Consider the following 17,212-nt stretch of genomic DNA (forward strand, 5'->3'; position numbering starts at 1 on the left):
GCAAACAGGCCGAATGTTTTCTAATCTCTAATGTCCTCTAAATACTTTTCATCATATAATTGTAATAAACAATGGTGTGGTTCTTTCCCCTGCCTCCAAATGCTGTTTCCTGGCTGTCTTTTTGCAGTGTGTTGTGAGCATTAACTTTACTGTAAGCCAGTGTCAGGCTAAACCTGAACAATTCAGAACTTATTGAAATGTCACAGGCTATAAGAAATACTTGTCCTGTCTGGAACACACCTGCATGGAGCTCTAGAGTCCTAAGAAATGTACTGCCTCAAATAATGTAGCTACTTATAGCCCTAGGTACCAGATTTTACTTAATTCAGAAGAGTAGGGGTTTTTTTGGTAAATGGTAATGCCTTTCTCTCCAAAAAGATCACGACTTTTTCCCCACCCTGGAGATGAGCTGAGCTGAGCTGTGACTATCTGCCTAGGTAAAAGAAAGGATTTGCTGGTTAAATACCAGTTGTCCACTGTCATGGTTACAACTCAGGCTGTTTAAAAAGATAAAGAAAGGAGCAAGGATGTTCCAGGGGAGAAGTGCAATGTAATCTTTCACATTGAAACAGATAGGTGCAAAGCCTTTTCAGACCTTCTGATTTTGGTATTGTTCTTGAGGAATCTGATTAATCTTGACAGAGAAAACTGCAAAGCACTACTCCACAAGTACTGAATTGCTTTGGAGACTTGAGCATTTGAGGACCATAGTTTTCAAATGAGCCAGAAGACATTGTCTCCCCCTCAACCTAATAATCCTTTCCCAGATCAAGAAATTGAAAAATGTTTCATTTCACACCAAAGATACAGACACTCCTATTTGCTTTCAAAATTTAAAAGAATCTAGAAGTAATTTTTTAAAACAACAGCTTTGAACAACAAAATCACATCTTCAAAGCATGCCAGAATAAAATACTTCAGAGATTTTTCAGGTTTTCTGCTAAAATACTCTGAACTGGCACAAATTTGCAGAACATTTTTGAATTAGCCAGCCTGCCCTGGTTTTAGTCCCTCTTGCTAAAAAAAAAACAATCTTAGCAAAAAGAGAATGGAAGAAGTACTGTTATTTTATGTGTCCATAAACTTTCTGCTTCAGTTGTGTGATAGTAAGGTCTGTGATCTGCCACGTCTAGGGAGAGAGGAGGTAGTTTTTAATGGCAGACACTTTTTTGTGGACAGGTCAGTTAACTGGCTTTCCTTAGCAGTATTAGAGAAGGTGTACACATTTGGTCCCTAAGAAGTCTGATTCTTGGGATTTTATTTTTTGTTCATGAGGTCTTACCAGATTTATATCCAGAAAAAACTTAAATGGCTGCTGTAGTCTCACTGCAGTTGTTCATCTCTAATGTACACTTCTTGCACCACTGTTAAAATGTCATGTACAAAATTGAAGAATTTTTTTTGTCTTTTTAAAATAAATGTTAAAAGATTGAAGGTTAAAAAAAGTCCGTAGCTTAAATTATTCCTTTGTATTTTAATTACCTTCATTTCCCTGAACTTTAATGAGACTGTTCTATGTCTTTAATCTTTCTTCCTAAGTTGGAAACTGGCAGGCAGCCTTTCAGCCATAGCCATGGAAGCTGTCACTTTTTAAAAGTTTGTTAGTTAGATCCTCCATAATACACATACTTTCTACAGTGAAGAAAAAATTGGCCTTGACTTACAGGTTTTGTATATTTTAGGAAATCATATTCTCCAGAAGAATAAACAAACCTGTAAGTGTATGCATGTTTCCTCTGTGAAAATTCTTTTTTCCCTTCATAGAAACAGCTGTGTGACCAAAATATCACAGGTTTTTATTCTATTTCCTGACTTTACCTTATGCTAAAATATGCCAACATTTCATATTCTCAAAAGGAAAAGTGATACTTTCCTGAGTCTTAGCTCTGTGCTGCACAGTGCTCGGCACTGAATTTGTCTGATGCATTAAAACCTGTTTTTGCAGAATAAAAAATCTCCGTTTTTTCTCATTCTTAATGCAAAAGGAAAGCAACGGGAAATTTTTTGTAAAAACAAATTCAGCAAAAAAATTCAGCATAAATTGGGTAGGAGCAAGGAAGTTCATTACAGTTCATATACTATAAGACATCTAGCATTTTAAATGTTTGTCCTCTATCAAAATGCAGTAGAGTTCAAATTTTAATAGTGTTTGTAATGTTTTCCACTTGATGCATCTTTGCCTTCCTTCTGGTTTCCCGTAGTTGACTTTGAGCAATTCAGATCGTTCTGCGAACAAGCTAATTCTTTCTTGTGGGAATTAAGTTATACAGTATTGTTTCTTTGGTATTTGAATGTCCATCTGAAATACTTGAGTGCTGAGTACCATGTTTTTCGTAAGAATTGCCAAATTGCACATTCTTAGTCCTTAAGAAAACCTTGAGTCAAAATACTAGATATTTAGAAATTGGCATTCTGACTATTCAGTAGATGACATGTTTGCTGTGAAATTAATTAGCTTTAATAGAGTGAGTCATGCAAATGAAAACACCATTTGTGTACCAGTTAAATATTAGAGTAAATGAAGGACAGTGGTGGTATTTTGTAATAAATATAACAGATGTTAACACTCTTTCCTCACTTTCCTGTAGCCTTTTCCATGTGCTTATCCTGAACCTAGCCATTGTAGGAGCTGGAGTAGCAATGGCAAGATTTTATCCAAATATAGGAGGTATCATAAGGTGAGTGTTGTTTGTTTGCAGTGAGCTTCCCTGTGGTGTTACTATGTTTGTGTCTTGATGTTGAAAAAGAGCACTAATAATTGTACCTTTATATTTTGTGAAGCTTGTGCCTTCTTAAGTTGCAAATAACTATTTGATGTGTAAACAATCAGCTGGCAAAGTTCTGACATCTGTTATTCTGCCTCTGTGTCTGAGGTGGTTGAGTTTTATTGGAGGTGTACTTTAGGACCTTGTAACTGTACTCATAAGAGAGTATGGTGCCAGAAGATGAGTTGCTTTGTTACTGTGTTCTTCTCTCAAGTTTCTGTTTTGTATTAAGACCATTGGAACATGGGTTGAAGGTCCATAATAAAAATCCAAGAAAGCAAGTGGCATCAACGTGTCTCTAAATGATATCTTAAATTTACTATGTTGATGAAAAGGTAGGATTTCTATAATTAGAAAATATTAGAGGAAATAATAAGGAAGTCATACTTTGCTATGTTTGACGTCAACATATTTATATGCATTGTCATTTATTCTTGGTTTGCATCTTTCCTAAAGCAACCAGGAGAAGGAGGTGTTTAAAAATACCGAAATCTGTAATTATAAAACCAGAATGACAGGTTTGGGTCTGACCAAAGTAGCAAAATAACTTTCTTTTGCTCAGTGGCTGATCTTTGAGGGTTTTTCCCATTTCCTCTTTTTCTTCTGTCTCTTCTTGTAGTAAATTTTTTTTGTATTCCAGTAATAGAGATGGTCAAGTAAATTGTCATCATAGACTCTTAGAATGCTAGAATGGACTGTAAGGTTGAAAGAGACCTTGAACCTCATCTGGTTCCAACCTCTTGCCATGGGCAAGGAACACCTGCTGCTAGACCAGGTTGCTCAGAGTCCCGTCCTACCCAGCCTTGAACATTTCCAGGGACATGACATCCACAGCTTTCCTAGGCAACCTATTCCAATGTCTCAGCACCCTGCCAGGAGAGAATTTCTTCCTGATGCCTAATTTGGTTAAACATTGTGCAATACATATCTCTGTTTGCAAACTGGTGCTTACCTGATTTGTCTATAATGTGCATAGTAACGAAACACGTTGAACAGTGGATTTCCAGCAGATAAATTGTCCTTTTACAGTCTAACATGCATGCTTGCTAGTTAGACTGATCATTCCTTGGAAATGAGTGTTCAAATATATGAAACAAAATATGTTGTTACTTAATAACATTTGGCTGCTTAGTAGGTGAAAATAATGAGAACATTTTTGTAAGCAAGGGATGGGTTAGAAAAAGAGTAGTTAAATGTTTCCCTTGCTGTGGTTGATCATGTAACCCGAAGGGCATGTTGTTCCTTTTAGGTCTGAAGAATGATTTGCTAGAAGCTCATTAAATAAATTAAAATAAGAATTGCAGATTCAGGAACATTTCTATATTTAAATGCTTTAATATGTGTTCTCAGATGGTGGGCTGCAAGGAGGTTTGCAGTTCTGACAGTAAAGGATGTGTAACAGAGGATGCGCTGTCCAGACTCTTTCTGTTGCATGTTGACAAATTTCCCCAAAGAAAGTAGAAACATAAAGTCTTAAGTAAGGGATTTAGTCCCCAACAGCATCACAGGGTGTGACTGAAAGGACAGAGCCATGTCAGAGTGCAGGTACAAGCAAGCAGGGGGCTGGACAACACAGAGGGTGGTAATTAAGTGCTAGTGAAGGAGGTAGAAGTCAGTAAGGAACAGAAATTGGTGTTTCTGTTAGCAATTGCAGATAGTCAGTATTCATCCAGATTGTTCATTTGTTTGGCGGGGGGAAATGACAACAATAATAAGAATAAAGGCAAAGCATTCATTCTTTTTTTTCTTTTTTCATCCCCTCTTTCCTCAGATACTCTGGAGCAACATGTGGTCTGGCCTTTGTGTTCGTATATCCATCACTCATTTACATGATCTCCCTGCACCGTGCTGGGCAGCTGACGTGGCCCGCACTGATTATTCACATCTCTATAATCCTCCTTGGACTGGCTAATCTGATTGCACAATTCCTATTGTGAAAACTCCCCTTTCTCCCGTGGTTGTCACAATTGGTACTGTGATATTTGGCAACAGCCTTGAGCAACACTGTGAGGCTGAGCAACACATGAGGACCGTCCTCAATGTGGGGATCTTGGGAAAAGCTTCACCTTTGAAACAAATTCAAAACACATCATTCAAGTGTTTTACAGGAAACATGTCTTGCTTCACTGAAATCACATGAAATCTTATGAGAAGTGAAATGGTTCACATTTGAGTGATACAATTCTCCTGGTTTTGTTGAAGGTGAATCAAAAATTAACGACATTCAAATATTTTAATATTTTACAGCACATTTCTCCAAACACAAAGCTTCCAGCCTCAAGCTGTGGAAATCTTTCCTCCAAATGAACTGTCCTTACCTTGATTAGCAGACATGCTTTCTCAGTATTGTTCACTGACTCTTTGAAATGCTCTTTTGTTGCAGTTATTTTCCTGATTTTTTTGGAAAATGAAGAATTTATTGTCTTTCTTCTTTTTTTTAGGTTAATTTATAGTCACTTGGGTCAAAATGCACTCTTAATTTTGAATACGCTATTAAATTGTTTTGGCAATATTTTTCCTCTAGGAAATTCCAACAACGAGAAACAATAAACTCATGTTTCAGTGTTTTATTCAGAACCAATATGTACACAACTTACTTGTGATCTTACAATACAAAAAAGCCAGGAGGATAAAAAAAATTAGAAGAAGACAATTAAAATCAGTAATTCCAGGCTTGACCTCAGTTCAACTCTGTTACTGGGCTATTATGTACTGTGCAGTTGTCTTGTCAGGAGTTGCATGTGGTTTTTATGGATGTATGGTGTACACAGCATTTGTTCATCACAGGCCTGCCCTTGCAGGGTCTTCCTCTGGTGGTCTCCCACTACTACTACACATTTTGGATGTAAGCAGAGAGACAAAGCCAGCAGTCTTCAGAATCATGGATGAAGGGAAAGAATTTAAGTTTTAAATAATTTTTAACAGAAGCTGGGAGAATCTGGGAAGATTTTGTTATGGAGTTGTTTGGGTTTTTTTAAATTCTTGTTTACAAATTAAGAGGGTGTACATGCATAAGTACATAGACGCCTTCCTTCATCTACCTGCTGTAACTCTGTGTTTTAATCCAAAACACACAGTAATTAAGTTGCCAGACACTAGTGGAATGTAATTTTTGTGGTTGGAGAGAGAGTAGAAACTCCTCTTTGTGCAGATTTTCAGTGCATTAAAATAATCAACAAATGTAGAATAATTGAAAGAGAACTCTGAGCAATACTGAATTCCAAAGTAAGTAAAAGAAGAAAAAGGTTGGAGTGGTGCAATATTTGTGAAGTAGGAGTTGGGAAAGATAATTACATTGCAGTGGAAGAGTTCATATTTTCATCAGAAAGACAGTGAAAAACATAACCTAGGTTATTACCATACTTCTCTGGAAAATTATGTGAATTTTTTTAGTGATAATGTAAATCTATTTGTTTTATTTGGGCTCCTCAAACTGTGTAAAGGACACTCACTTTCCTAACTATCCTTTGATTTGTATGAAATACGAGATTATATGGGTTTGGAATACTATTGCAGAATACAGTGATTATTTCCGGTTGTTCTTTTGTTGTGAATTTTTCTGTGCCTTTAAATCAGAATTGGAGAATACATCCATCATCTGTTGTGTTTTAGAGAGAACTATCTGCCCCATCCTGGTAATTTTCCTTTTGTCCTGTGTAGACTCTTACAAGAGAAGTACTTCAAAATCAAAAGGAAAGAACAAAAGATACAGATTTCCTATTATTGTTGGCTTATTCACATTAGGCTCTTGTGCTTATTTATTATAGGTTCAGTGCTTAATTTAGTACAAGCCCTGATGGGTGCAGCTAATTAAATTTTATTATAGCCTTCCATGTTCTATTTGAATATGATTCCTTTTTTATATCCTTGTCATTGAAGCTGATAGTAAAATACCCATTGATTTTAGTAGAATTAAATTCTGTTAGGATCTAGTAGTCAACAGAAATTCCTAAGAAAGACAGAATTCTTGGTGAAGTGTCCTCATTGCATCTCTTTTTTTCAGTTATGCAATGTACAATGACTGAGTTAAAATTTAGAAGGAAATTATTCAGAACATTTATAGAAGACACTTTGAGCTCTGTGTTGCTGCACTGTTTATTTATACAAGCCTGTAAAAACCTTTTTATTTGAATTACAAACTGGTAAAAATTAGAGTGATAGCAAATATTTCATTACACTGTCATTTCCATAAGCACACTTTCTTATAAGAAAGTGTTTTTTAACTTTACTACATGCAGTTGAGATTTTCACAAGCATGAGAGGAAAGTCAGGAGTGTGTAAGTAGATTGGCATTTTCAGGGATTCTCTTCCTTGTCAGCATCCTGAGTTAAATAATATCTTAACATTTAATGGAAACATAAATGCCCTAAAACACCAGAAGTAGATTGCAGTGTCTTTTTTTGTGCAAGTACAAAATGTAGTTGTTTACAAATACACACTTCATCTGCAGTGATGGCCAGCTGATTTCACTTCCTTAGATTTTGTGTTCCAGGATATCATCATGTAGTTTAGCAAAGCAAAGAATGCAATACATTGATCCAGTCATGTGTTGTGAGATGTAATTTATTACCTTCTCACAGAAGAAAAATAATTTCTGCTGGAAATACTGAATTATGTCTTTGCACTTGAATTTTGCTGAAGTAAGCTGTGAGGTGAAACACTTCTGGCTCTGGGCATTGACTAAGAATCTAAGGTTTTCTACCTAACAGTTCCAGGCTCCTTGTTTGGCACCATCCCTAACTCAGTGCACTCTGACAATCCATCCCTCCATTTTATGTGATAACTCAGTGATGCAAACTGAAATTTTTGTTGCATGAGGTGTGAGCAGCTGCAGTCAGTCCTCTGTGCTGATACCATCATGCTAAAATCCAGATCTCAGGATACATAAGGCGTTAACCCAGCACGACCTTCAAACATTGCCAAAGCATAAGTAGCCAGGGGAATTCCCAGGAAGCTCCAAGAGCAGTTGTGGACATGCCTGTGTGGTGAATTTGTGGACACGTCTGTAGGTTATTACACACTTTGAGCACTGATGCCAAGGGATTAGTTTTTCAGTGGGAGTGTTGTGATGAACAGAATTCTTTTCTAAAGACAAGGACAGATGCTATGGCTTATAAGTCTGTCTTCTCTTAGGACACAAGAAAGAACTACCTTCCCTATATGCTTGTACTAATCTCATTGCCTTCTCTGTAATGGCCTGCCATCATTTTGTAAAGTTTTTGTGGCCCAGAGTCTTCCTTCCAGCTTCTAGTGGTCTTCATAATTTCTCCTATGTTTACTGACTCTCAGTTTTTCCTTTGTTCTTCCAGTCTCTCACAGCTGCATCTGTTCCTACAAATAACTTTTTCCCTTTCTGTCTGGATTGGCAATGTAATGCTAATGTCTTAAATCATGTAGTTCAAAAGACCTGTGCAGCAAATATGAGCATTTGGGATTCAAACATTGTGTCATGTAAACAGAGTATCTCAGGAAGGATATTTTATGTAACATTGCCTGTTTTCTTAGATGTTCAGCCTTTCCAACCCCTTGTGCAAAAATACGTGAAGATAATGGCATTTGCTTGCAGCACTGAACTCTGTTGTGTTGATAGCTTGCCTGCTCAACCTTCAGGCTGCTCCCTTCTCCACCAGGTTTCTGCACAAGGATTGTCTTCTTTTACTTGCTCATGGAACCTTTTTTTCCATAGGGAGTCAGCTTGAGAGTCTGAAGGTTGCCAGAGCAGTTGGTTCCCCATTACTGCTCTAACCTGGCATCTCCCAGCTTTGAGCGCAGGACTCTGGGCAAGTGTTAATGAGCCTGCAAGGATATGTAGTCAGCCCTAAGGCTGATTAAACTCTTTTGCAGAGTTTACTAATCAAAATTTATATCCATCCATCCATGGATGCCTGGAAAGCTGAGAGGCAGCAGCAGCATAACTGAGTTACATCACAGCCAGAGCTGTGATGGGAAGGAGGAGAGACTTCCTGGAATACTGAGACAGTCAAAGCTAGGATGTACAGTCTGCACTATGTGAAGTCCTAGAGACTCCTGTGTACAAGAGCCAGACTGATGCTGCAATCCCCAGGTTCTGCAGTAAAATGGTAGTGAGGGAGGTGAGAGAGATGGTAGCCTCTGTAAAGTGTGTTTGTGCCTTACAGGATGTTGTGCTTCAGAGGAAAACTGCACTAAGCATCTGTCACCTCTATAACAGGTATGAATTTTTCCTACCTGAGGAAAAATTAATAATGGGAGAAGGATTAGTGCTTGGCAGTAACTGGTACTGCTACCAACAAGATAGTGTCTCTCTTTCCTTCAGCTGGAAGCAAAAAATAATTCCTGTGGGCAAGTCACAAAATCTGGGAGCTGTCTTCAGTAAAAAATATGCTATTTTAGTAGATTTTTCAATAACTTCTCTTAATAGGAAGTAAAATACTAGTGATAGACAAAGCACTAATGTGTTTGATTTAGCCCTTTGTACTGTGCTTAATGGGGGAGTACAGCATAAGCTTTTTCTTATGAGTTGGTGTTCTATGAGATTGGAACCATATCAGTGTATTCAATTCCTTTGCACTTGAGAACACTTAAACTGCTCTTGGAAAGGAGCAGGACTCAACTTGCCAGGTCATTGCTACCTCTGCCTGCTGTAATTTCAGAGGTGGAACCAGTGCCACATAACAGTTGCTCTGTGATTTGTATTTCCAATCACCAAATGATCCAAGAGGGGCAGGAAGGGTCTCTCTTTTTCTTCAAATTTACCTAATTATGGCTTTTCTTATATACCTCCTTTTTGTAATCCTGAAATAGATTAAACAGACAAGATGAAAAATGCAGGGGTTTTTTGGTCACGTCTAAGTATGCTTGTACTGCAGCTTGGCTAAAGCTCATTGAATTATTTCCAATAGCCCCAAAACTGTTTAAAAACTGCTGTCCATGTGTTTCCTTTCATAATTGTTTGAATGGCCTTTTTTCAATTCTGTGAACATTGTTAACTTCTGACATTTCATTAAACTGTTAGAGGAAGTTGAGATTAGTCAGGTCGTTTCAAATCAACACAGCAAAGTCATTCAGCTGCGATAGGAGGGGAGGGGAAATGCCTACACATTTGAGTACCAGGCTGGATACCAAATGCCATACCAAAGAGGGACATTGCCCCACTGCCCATCTGGCTTCTTCTCTTAGAGCAAAGAAGGTCGATTTACCACAGGGGATTCAAATTACAGGCCTCTCATGGGAAGAGAGGAAAGGCTGTTAGATGGTTTTTTATTTCTCTCTTCAAGTAATACTTTTTTTTTTATTTTTCTTTTTTCCTTTTTTTTCCTTTTTTTTTTTTTTTTTTAATAATAAGAGCCCAAGTTAGCCTAAGTAAACTCTTGTACATCCCTTCACCGTCCAGCATAAGAGTTCAAGGGATCTGGCTGGTACAGAGTGGCAGAGACAATGAAGATGATTTCCAGGAACAGTTTGTGCTGGAAGTTGTGTGTTTGGAATTTGGAAGAGCCCAAGGTTGCTCTGCATTTCCTCTATAGAGGTGTAACACTCTTCACTAAGGGAAGGCTGAATCTCACCTACCCTGTCTGCCATCCTTGCGCCCGAGGGGGAGGATTTGCATTACTAAAGTCCTTTGTTATGGAAATACGGCTGCTATTTAGGGTACAGCCAGATACACAACAATAGATACCATATATCCTGCCTCTGTGAAACTTGACATGAGCAGATTACTCTTGACTGGTGTTCCTAAGACTAGATTTATTAAGCCTTCGAAATAATTCCAGCGTTTATGATGCCACTAACTCCCTATTTTTACAGGTTGGCTCAGGTTCAAGTGTCATTTTGTCTGTCCTCTTGATACACTGTATACCAAAGGAGTGCAAAGTTAGGGGTAAACTCTACAGCCAAACTCCTGCTAATTATGATTTCTTCTCTGAATAACTAGTTGTGGTATCAAAGATGTAGCAAAATTTGCTATTAATGCAGTGGCAGGAGAGTGTTGCATTTTTCTAAACTAACTGATCTGTCCTAAAACAACCTTGGTCTATAAAAACACCGAAAATATGAGTTGCAACTGCAGGAACTGTTCCTGCTTCTACTCCGACGAACTAGGAGAAAATAAGTTTAGTTAAAGAATAACAGAAATGGACAGTTTTTGTTCTCTGAGTGCAAGTGTTTATACAACTTTGTGTAGGCAGCCAGCTGCCCCATCGTAGCCATTGCAGTAAGTGATGGGCTTCAGCTTCTCCAGAAATAACCTCTTACCTAAAGATGCACGTTTTTTCATTCCTTTCCTGTCTGCATTCATAGGTAACTCATGCCCCAATGAACCCCTTTCAGGCAGGTTTATTCACCCGATTTGCACCTTGGTAATAAATTGCCATTTAGTGGCATCAAAGGAGAATGTAAGTGACCACAATCGGTCCACACCTTCCCTGAGAGCTCGGGAGACTGTCCTGTTTCGTTCCACAATCCCGATCTGCACTGGAATGTCTATCCTTACCTCTGAGGACAAACTGCAAGTAAATTTCAACCACAGAGTAAGCTTGTGAAAAACCTGGCTTCTATGGTTTTATTGTGAGAGCACCACATCGTTTTCTTTAACACATGATTGAGTCTTTTACCTTCATCCCATGTGTTTATACAGGGAAAATCAGGCCATTGGACAGCAGAATGTTTAAACATTGGATATGCTTCCCTGTGCACCGTGACTAAAACAGGTCTCATAAAAATTAATTTGATAAAATTATGTTCTTTGTTGAATCAGGGATAGAAATTCATCAACCTCACTTTATCCAGTATGTGAAGTGACAGGAAAAAAATCACATGGTAAGATCCATATGAAAGCTACAAAAAGAGAAGTTTTAGAAGTCATCAAAATGCACATAAACAATTTTCTGGCGAGGGCAGTCTAGACCTCTGGCTTACTTGGGATGCTTGCCATCAATAGGAATCTTTCCCTTTGCTTTCAGTGGGCACTGGTTCAGCCCTTGGAGAAGTTGCTTTTGAAAAGATTTTGGCAGTTAAGGGAAGATTCCATGAGAAACAGCAGGACTCCACTTTCCATGCAAGGATCTGGGTATGCTTCAGCAGCTGTTATTCAGATGCAGCTGGACCTGCATCACAGTTTGCTTGCTGTATTGTTGAGTGTGAAATAATAAATTTACTTTTTTTAAAACTCACTGAAATGGTGAGCTCCAAAGTAAAACGTGGGACATAAGTGGGTAAGTGGGAAGTGCCTTTTTTTCTTTTTTTTTTTTTATATTTTTCTCTTTTTTATATTTTTCTTTTTTTTTTAATTTTTCCTTTTTTGTGGTGGGGGGGAGGTGGGGGGTGGGGAGTATGGGTGCTGTTTAGTTTGGTTTTGGTTTTTTTTCATGCAGTGATAACTCATACAGGAATACACCTCTGAAGTACCCTCAGTGTGCTATGTCATTCTAGGGTGGATCTTGGTTTGTTGTTTTGACTCCTTGGGCAAAAAATTACTCAGACTCTGGGATTTGTGTGTCGTTGCATTGTGGGCCCCTATGTACTTGTTCTTTGCATGTTAGTTATTTGTCAGTAGCATTTCTCTGTGGAGTATTTTATGGCACTTGAACCACATGGAAAGTATGCACCAAGCTTAACTGCTAAATTTGGTGAATAATCTGTTGTGTGTAGATGTTGTCATGTATTTCTGGGGAAGAAAAAACCCACTAAGGGCACTCTGTCCTCTTAAAAAACACTTGTAAGAAACGGTCACAGAGCTTTAAAAGATCTTCCCTCTTCTACGTGCTGTGTGAATTTCCATGCGATTCACTGCCTTCATTACTGACTAGAGCCACAAACCTCAAGCCAACAGACAGCTGGAGAGAAGCTGTGAATTTTTTGATCGCATTTATTTTAAAACATTTAGCCAAAGTGTATCTGAAGTCATGGAAGACTCAGAACTCCATTCTCTGTCATTTCTTTCTCCGTCAGCCCCATCACTTGTTCATTATATCACACTGCATTTTAGACTTACTAGTCCACTTTTGCTTCCCCTCACTGCCAGCTGTCCCTGTTCTGGCAGTCCTGATGACAGCTCTCCAGCAGGTGAATGGTCAGTTGTGTAGCTCATCAGGGCTCTCAGAGGAGCTACTGACCTGCACACTCAAGCAGAAATAGTGTCTCTTTTAGGAGTCTTAAGACATTCTGGTGCTGACCTGTTTTGGAGGAGGCACCACTGACACACAACATGCACAGTAACATGCACCAACCCACTGTTGCTTGAGCCCCTGAGGTACCCCTGAGGTCATGAAGTGTGCTGGGCTGTGATCAGTGGCTTCCTGTGGTCCCATTGATATCCATTCCACCAAGAGGATGAGTCTGTGGTGGCAGTCAGCTCGGCAGCCTGGCTCTCTGGAAAAGTGAAATGTCCTGGTTCTTGCTCTAGGGATATTGAGCTCATGTTGTGTCCTGGCCTGAGGAAATGCCAGAGGGGCACTTCCCACTGCCAGTAGAGGGATGGGAGCATCGTGGGCGGATTAAGCTGGACATAACACAGGTACAGCCATGACTGCTCCAGGCTGTATCCAGACACTCACACCTGAGGGGGGTGCCTTCCAGCTGCCAAATAGAAAATCTCTGCTAAAATTGGTGTAAATGTGTGGGCTGCTTTGCTGTTCTTACTTTGGAGACTTACAAAGGAGACAAAATGCCTTACTGAGCACACAGAAATAATAGAAAATTAATGGAAAGATAGTACACTAGCAAAAGCTGTATCAGGGTATGTGCAGCTCCACCCAAAAGCCTAGAGGTGTGAAGACAGAAAAACATTGTATCAGTGTTTCCATCTTCACAAGAACATTAGTAAGATACTCCCAAATTTCAGCAAGCTCTTGTCAGCCAGATGTTCAAAAGCAGTCAGCTAGTCACTACATACTCCTCTGGAGTGAGGTTAGAACTGGAAAGCTGTAAGTGAATGACCTCAGCAAAAGAGAGCTGAATTTCTTAAAAAACCTGCAAGTGGGGCAGTCAAACATGCAAATACGTCACACACTCATGTAGCTGGTGCAAAAGCCTACCCACACTGTTAGTGGCTCCACATTAGACTATTAACCTTAAGGGACAAATGGAGAATCCCGTACGGAGAATCCTGTAGGGAATGTGGTACGAAACGTCATTCTCCTTAATAAATTATTTCGACAGCTTTAAAGGTTTGGATCCTCCACAGTATGTATTTTTATTTGTTAATATTAAATGAATCCCTCTTGGAGGAGATGGGTTCTGTTGGCTGGAAATCCTTACAACTTTTAAGGCCAACATAGCACTAAATAAATGGAAACGATTTGAACTTTTTAGACTTTTTATGCTGTGAAACAGTTATTATAAAAAAGGCATTTAGGAGCGGGGTTTTTTGCCTTCAAGAATTTTGGAGTAGTCCTTCATTTTCAGTTTCAAGATGACCAAATAGTTCCAGTAATTTCTGAGCTCCCTGCCAGTTTATTATTAGTGCAACTGGCTACAAACCAGCTGACTGATGTCAGTCTCATAATAAAGAACGACAAAGCCGGACAAGGGTCCCATGAGAAACCCAAGAAAGAGGATCAAACACAATTGTAAACCTGTGCAAAAGGCTACAAGATCTCTGGCAACAGTTTTACCACTTTTTATAGCACTCTTTATTCTACAGCTTTTATTTCTTTTTCTTTCAAAGATATTTGCACATTGCATTATTCTCTGTTTTGTTATTTGTCTGTTTGGGTTTTTTTAGTGTCATGTAATGGAGTACACAACTATTCTTATGTAATGTGAGTGCATAACTATTTAATATGACTCATGAATATATCCCAGAAGGTAGAGCACCCCTAATTATTTGCTGTGTTGTCAGCTGTGATTTCAGGTTTGTGTCTTGCAGTTGTTTAAATTAATTGTAATTGCGAAGAAAAGTAATCTTTTCCAAGGCTGCAACAGCAATTTTTCTACTTATTGTGTGCATTGGAGTATAGCTGCACACACCCAGAGATCTCCAGACATCCATAAATCTTATGGATCCTGTTTCTGCAGAAACAGAAAACAAGCACTAGAACAAGCCCCCCCGCAACTGGATCCTTCCTTCATCTTTCTATTTGCAACTTAATCTGTCTGATTAATACTAGATTTTTAAGCGTGGTGTTATAGAAAGGTCATTGCAAAAAAGAAAAAAAAGTTGTAAGAAGTTACATGGATCATTCAAGACAGGACTAAACCAGATTGTCATCTGGTTGTCTTGGACTTAGCTCTAGATTAAAAAAGACAACAGATTTAGGTTCCTCTTCAGTACTCTGGCTAATTTTTACTGCCCTGCCATTCAGGATAGGTTAATGGAGGGAGAGTTGTATCTCCAAGGGTAAGATCTGTGGAAACCATCATTGCCAAAAATGAATTCTGAGCTAGCCAGTAAGAATGCTGTAGAAAAGGAAACACTGTATGAAATGCTGCAGGGAGTTACCTTAGAGCTGCAAGGACATGGCATGTGACTCTTCTCTCCTTATAGCCATGAAAAGTTGTTTTCCATATTTACATCTGAGGTCCATTCAGGAATAAATAGGATTTGATACCAATAGGGATCAAATCCTATTTATTGAAGTTGTCTTTGGGATCCAATACAACATATCCTGCAGATCAGTACATCTCTACAAAAGACATCCAGACTTTCACATGTAAGGATCAAAAAAAAAAAGAAAAAAAGAAAAAAAATGGGAAGAGGGATGGGGCTGTGGGGGAAGCATTTTAAAGAAAATTTGGGTCTCAACAACTGTGTTTATCTCATTTCCATTGACTGAACTGTATCTTTACTGTCATCTCTGCTACTCCTCTGGTGATAAAAAGTTTCCAGCCTTCAGGCATTATGAATATGTAAAGCATTCCACCAGATTCAAATACCATCTTTCTTCAATGCAAATCTACAAGGGTGGTTTTCAAGCATACAATAGGCAACACCTAACCTTGAAAAACTCATTCTTTTTCAGGAGATGGTAATGTGCTCTGGGAGAAATTCAAACTTGACTCAAGCCAGACTATCAATTCAAATAAATTGCCCTTAGGATAGAATTCTTTATTTCCAGATTTCTGCATGGTATGAAACACTGGCATTTACAGAGGGCAAAAGTTTGACTATAAAAGCACAAAAAGCCTCATGATGTCATTTGTTCAAGGGGTCCATCAGTACATTAAAAGGAGAGAAAAACAAAAAAAGCTTTTGCTTTACATTTTTTTAATGGCATCTAAAGATTAGAGAAGACTCCTGTTACAGTATTCAGGGTTCTTACATTTGCATTTTCGAAATTGTTAATTGTTCATTATTATGGCCCTTTCTTCTAGTCCATTTACAAGCTGCAGTAAATGCCGACATAGGTCAAGATTTCTCAAAGGCTGAAAGGCCTCTCTTCAGCAGAAAGAATTCACAGAATTCACAGTAAGGCCCAGAATAGAAAAAAGAGAACAGAGAGAAATCACCATGGAGGAGGATTACCCCAGGCTTTATGGACTAGACATCACTGGCATCACTGAATGCCTTCATATCAATACGGTTAAGGCCAGACCTTATCATTCTCTCCTCTTAAACTCTCCTTCTTACCTCTCCACAGGGTTTCCTGTGCTTAGTAAGAGTTTTTCAAATACACAATGCAAGAAGGGTCCATGGGAAAGGACATGTAGTATTAAGACACAATACCACTGCATTAGGTACCGAAACAAAGAAAAACTATATGAAGTAATGTTCCCTTCCTACTTCCCATTCGCCTTCCCTAACTTCTTCCCACAGATGAATGTTAATCCAACTGAAAGTTGTTGTCACCAGATGGAAGGGCACAGAAATGTAGAAGGTGGGCGTCCATCTTTGTACACAGTTCCTGTGTCAGAGATTAATTAGACTCTGCCATCTGTAAATGGATCCTGAGGACTACACGGAACTGGGACATTTGTTTCACATCTGTTTGCAAAGACAGAAGCACTGGCTGCACAGTGGTCTCCTAACTCTAAATTGGGGCAGTGGTTCTATACAGACTCAGAGGGAAGTGTGCCAGCAGCACCACTGAACATGCATTACATGTAATACAGCAGGAAATTTGGACAGCAGCTTGTTATAACACTGTTTTGGAAGTGCATGAGTCACTGTGTATCAGGAATATGAACCTTTCTCAGCATGTTTTTGTGCTAGATATCCTCTCATGCCATTTGAGAAAGCCTGAAGGGCCAAAGCTGAGTTAGTTTATCCAGGATCTTCATACTCGAATACTCTAATCCATTTTGGTCACCTTTCCTTCTGTTTACAAAAAAACAGAATGCAATCCAGTACTTTCTTCCTCCATTAAACATTATTTAAAACACTTTTGTAATTTGCACTAATTTCCTTCTAAATTAGAGCTGCCCAGTGAGCCTTTCACCTCTGCTTTTGCACTGACTGACTTCTCTGATGCCTTCAGATGAAGCTCCCTCACTTCTCACTCCACACCACCATGTGTACAGTACTCCTTCAT

The 17,212-nt window shown here is 38.8% G+C and overlaps 1 protein-coding gene across 2 annotated transcripts in view; it reads left to right on the forward strand.

Annotated features, from left to right (window-relative positions):
• Positions 1-6,306, forward strand: part of SLC38A9 (solute carrier family 38 member 9) — a 44,030-nt gene extending 37,724 nt beyond the window's left edge. For both annotated transcript variants that reach the window (XM_059492928.1, XM_059492929.1), the window contains 2 exons: positions 2,589-2,678; positions 4,537-6,306. In XM_059492928.1, the coding sequence (XP_059348911.1) occupies positions 2,589-2,678; positions 4,537-4,702 (256 nt within the window). In that variant the 3' untranslated portion in view covers positions 4,703-6,306. The remainder of the gene's footprint in view (positions 1-2,588; positions 2,679-4,536) is intronic.
• The last annotated feature ends 10,906 nt before the right edge of the window (positions 6,307-17,212 follow it).

This window comes from Ammospiza nelsoni, chromosome Z (assembly GCF_027579445.1).
Source record: "Ammospiza nelsoni isolate bAmmNel1 chromosome Z, bAmmNel1.pri, whole genome shotgun sequence".
NCBI classification, from domain to species: Eukaryota; Metazoa; Chordata; class Aves; order Passeriformes; family Passerellidae; genus Ammospiza; species Ammospiza nelsoni.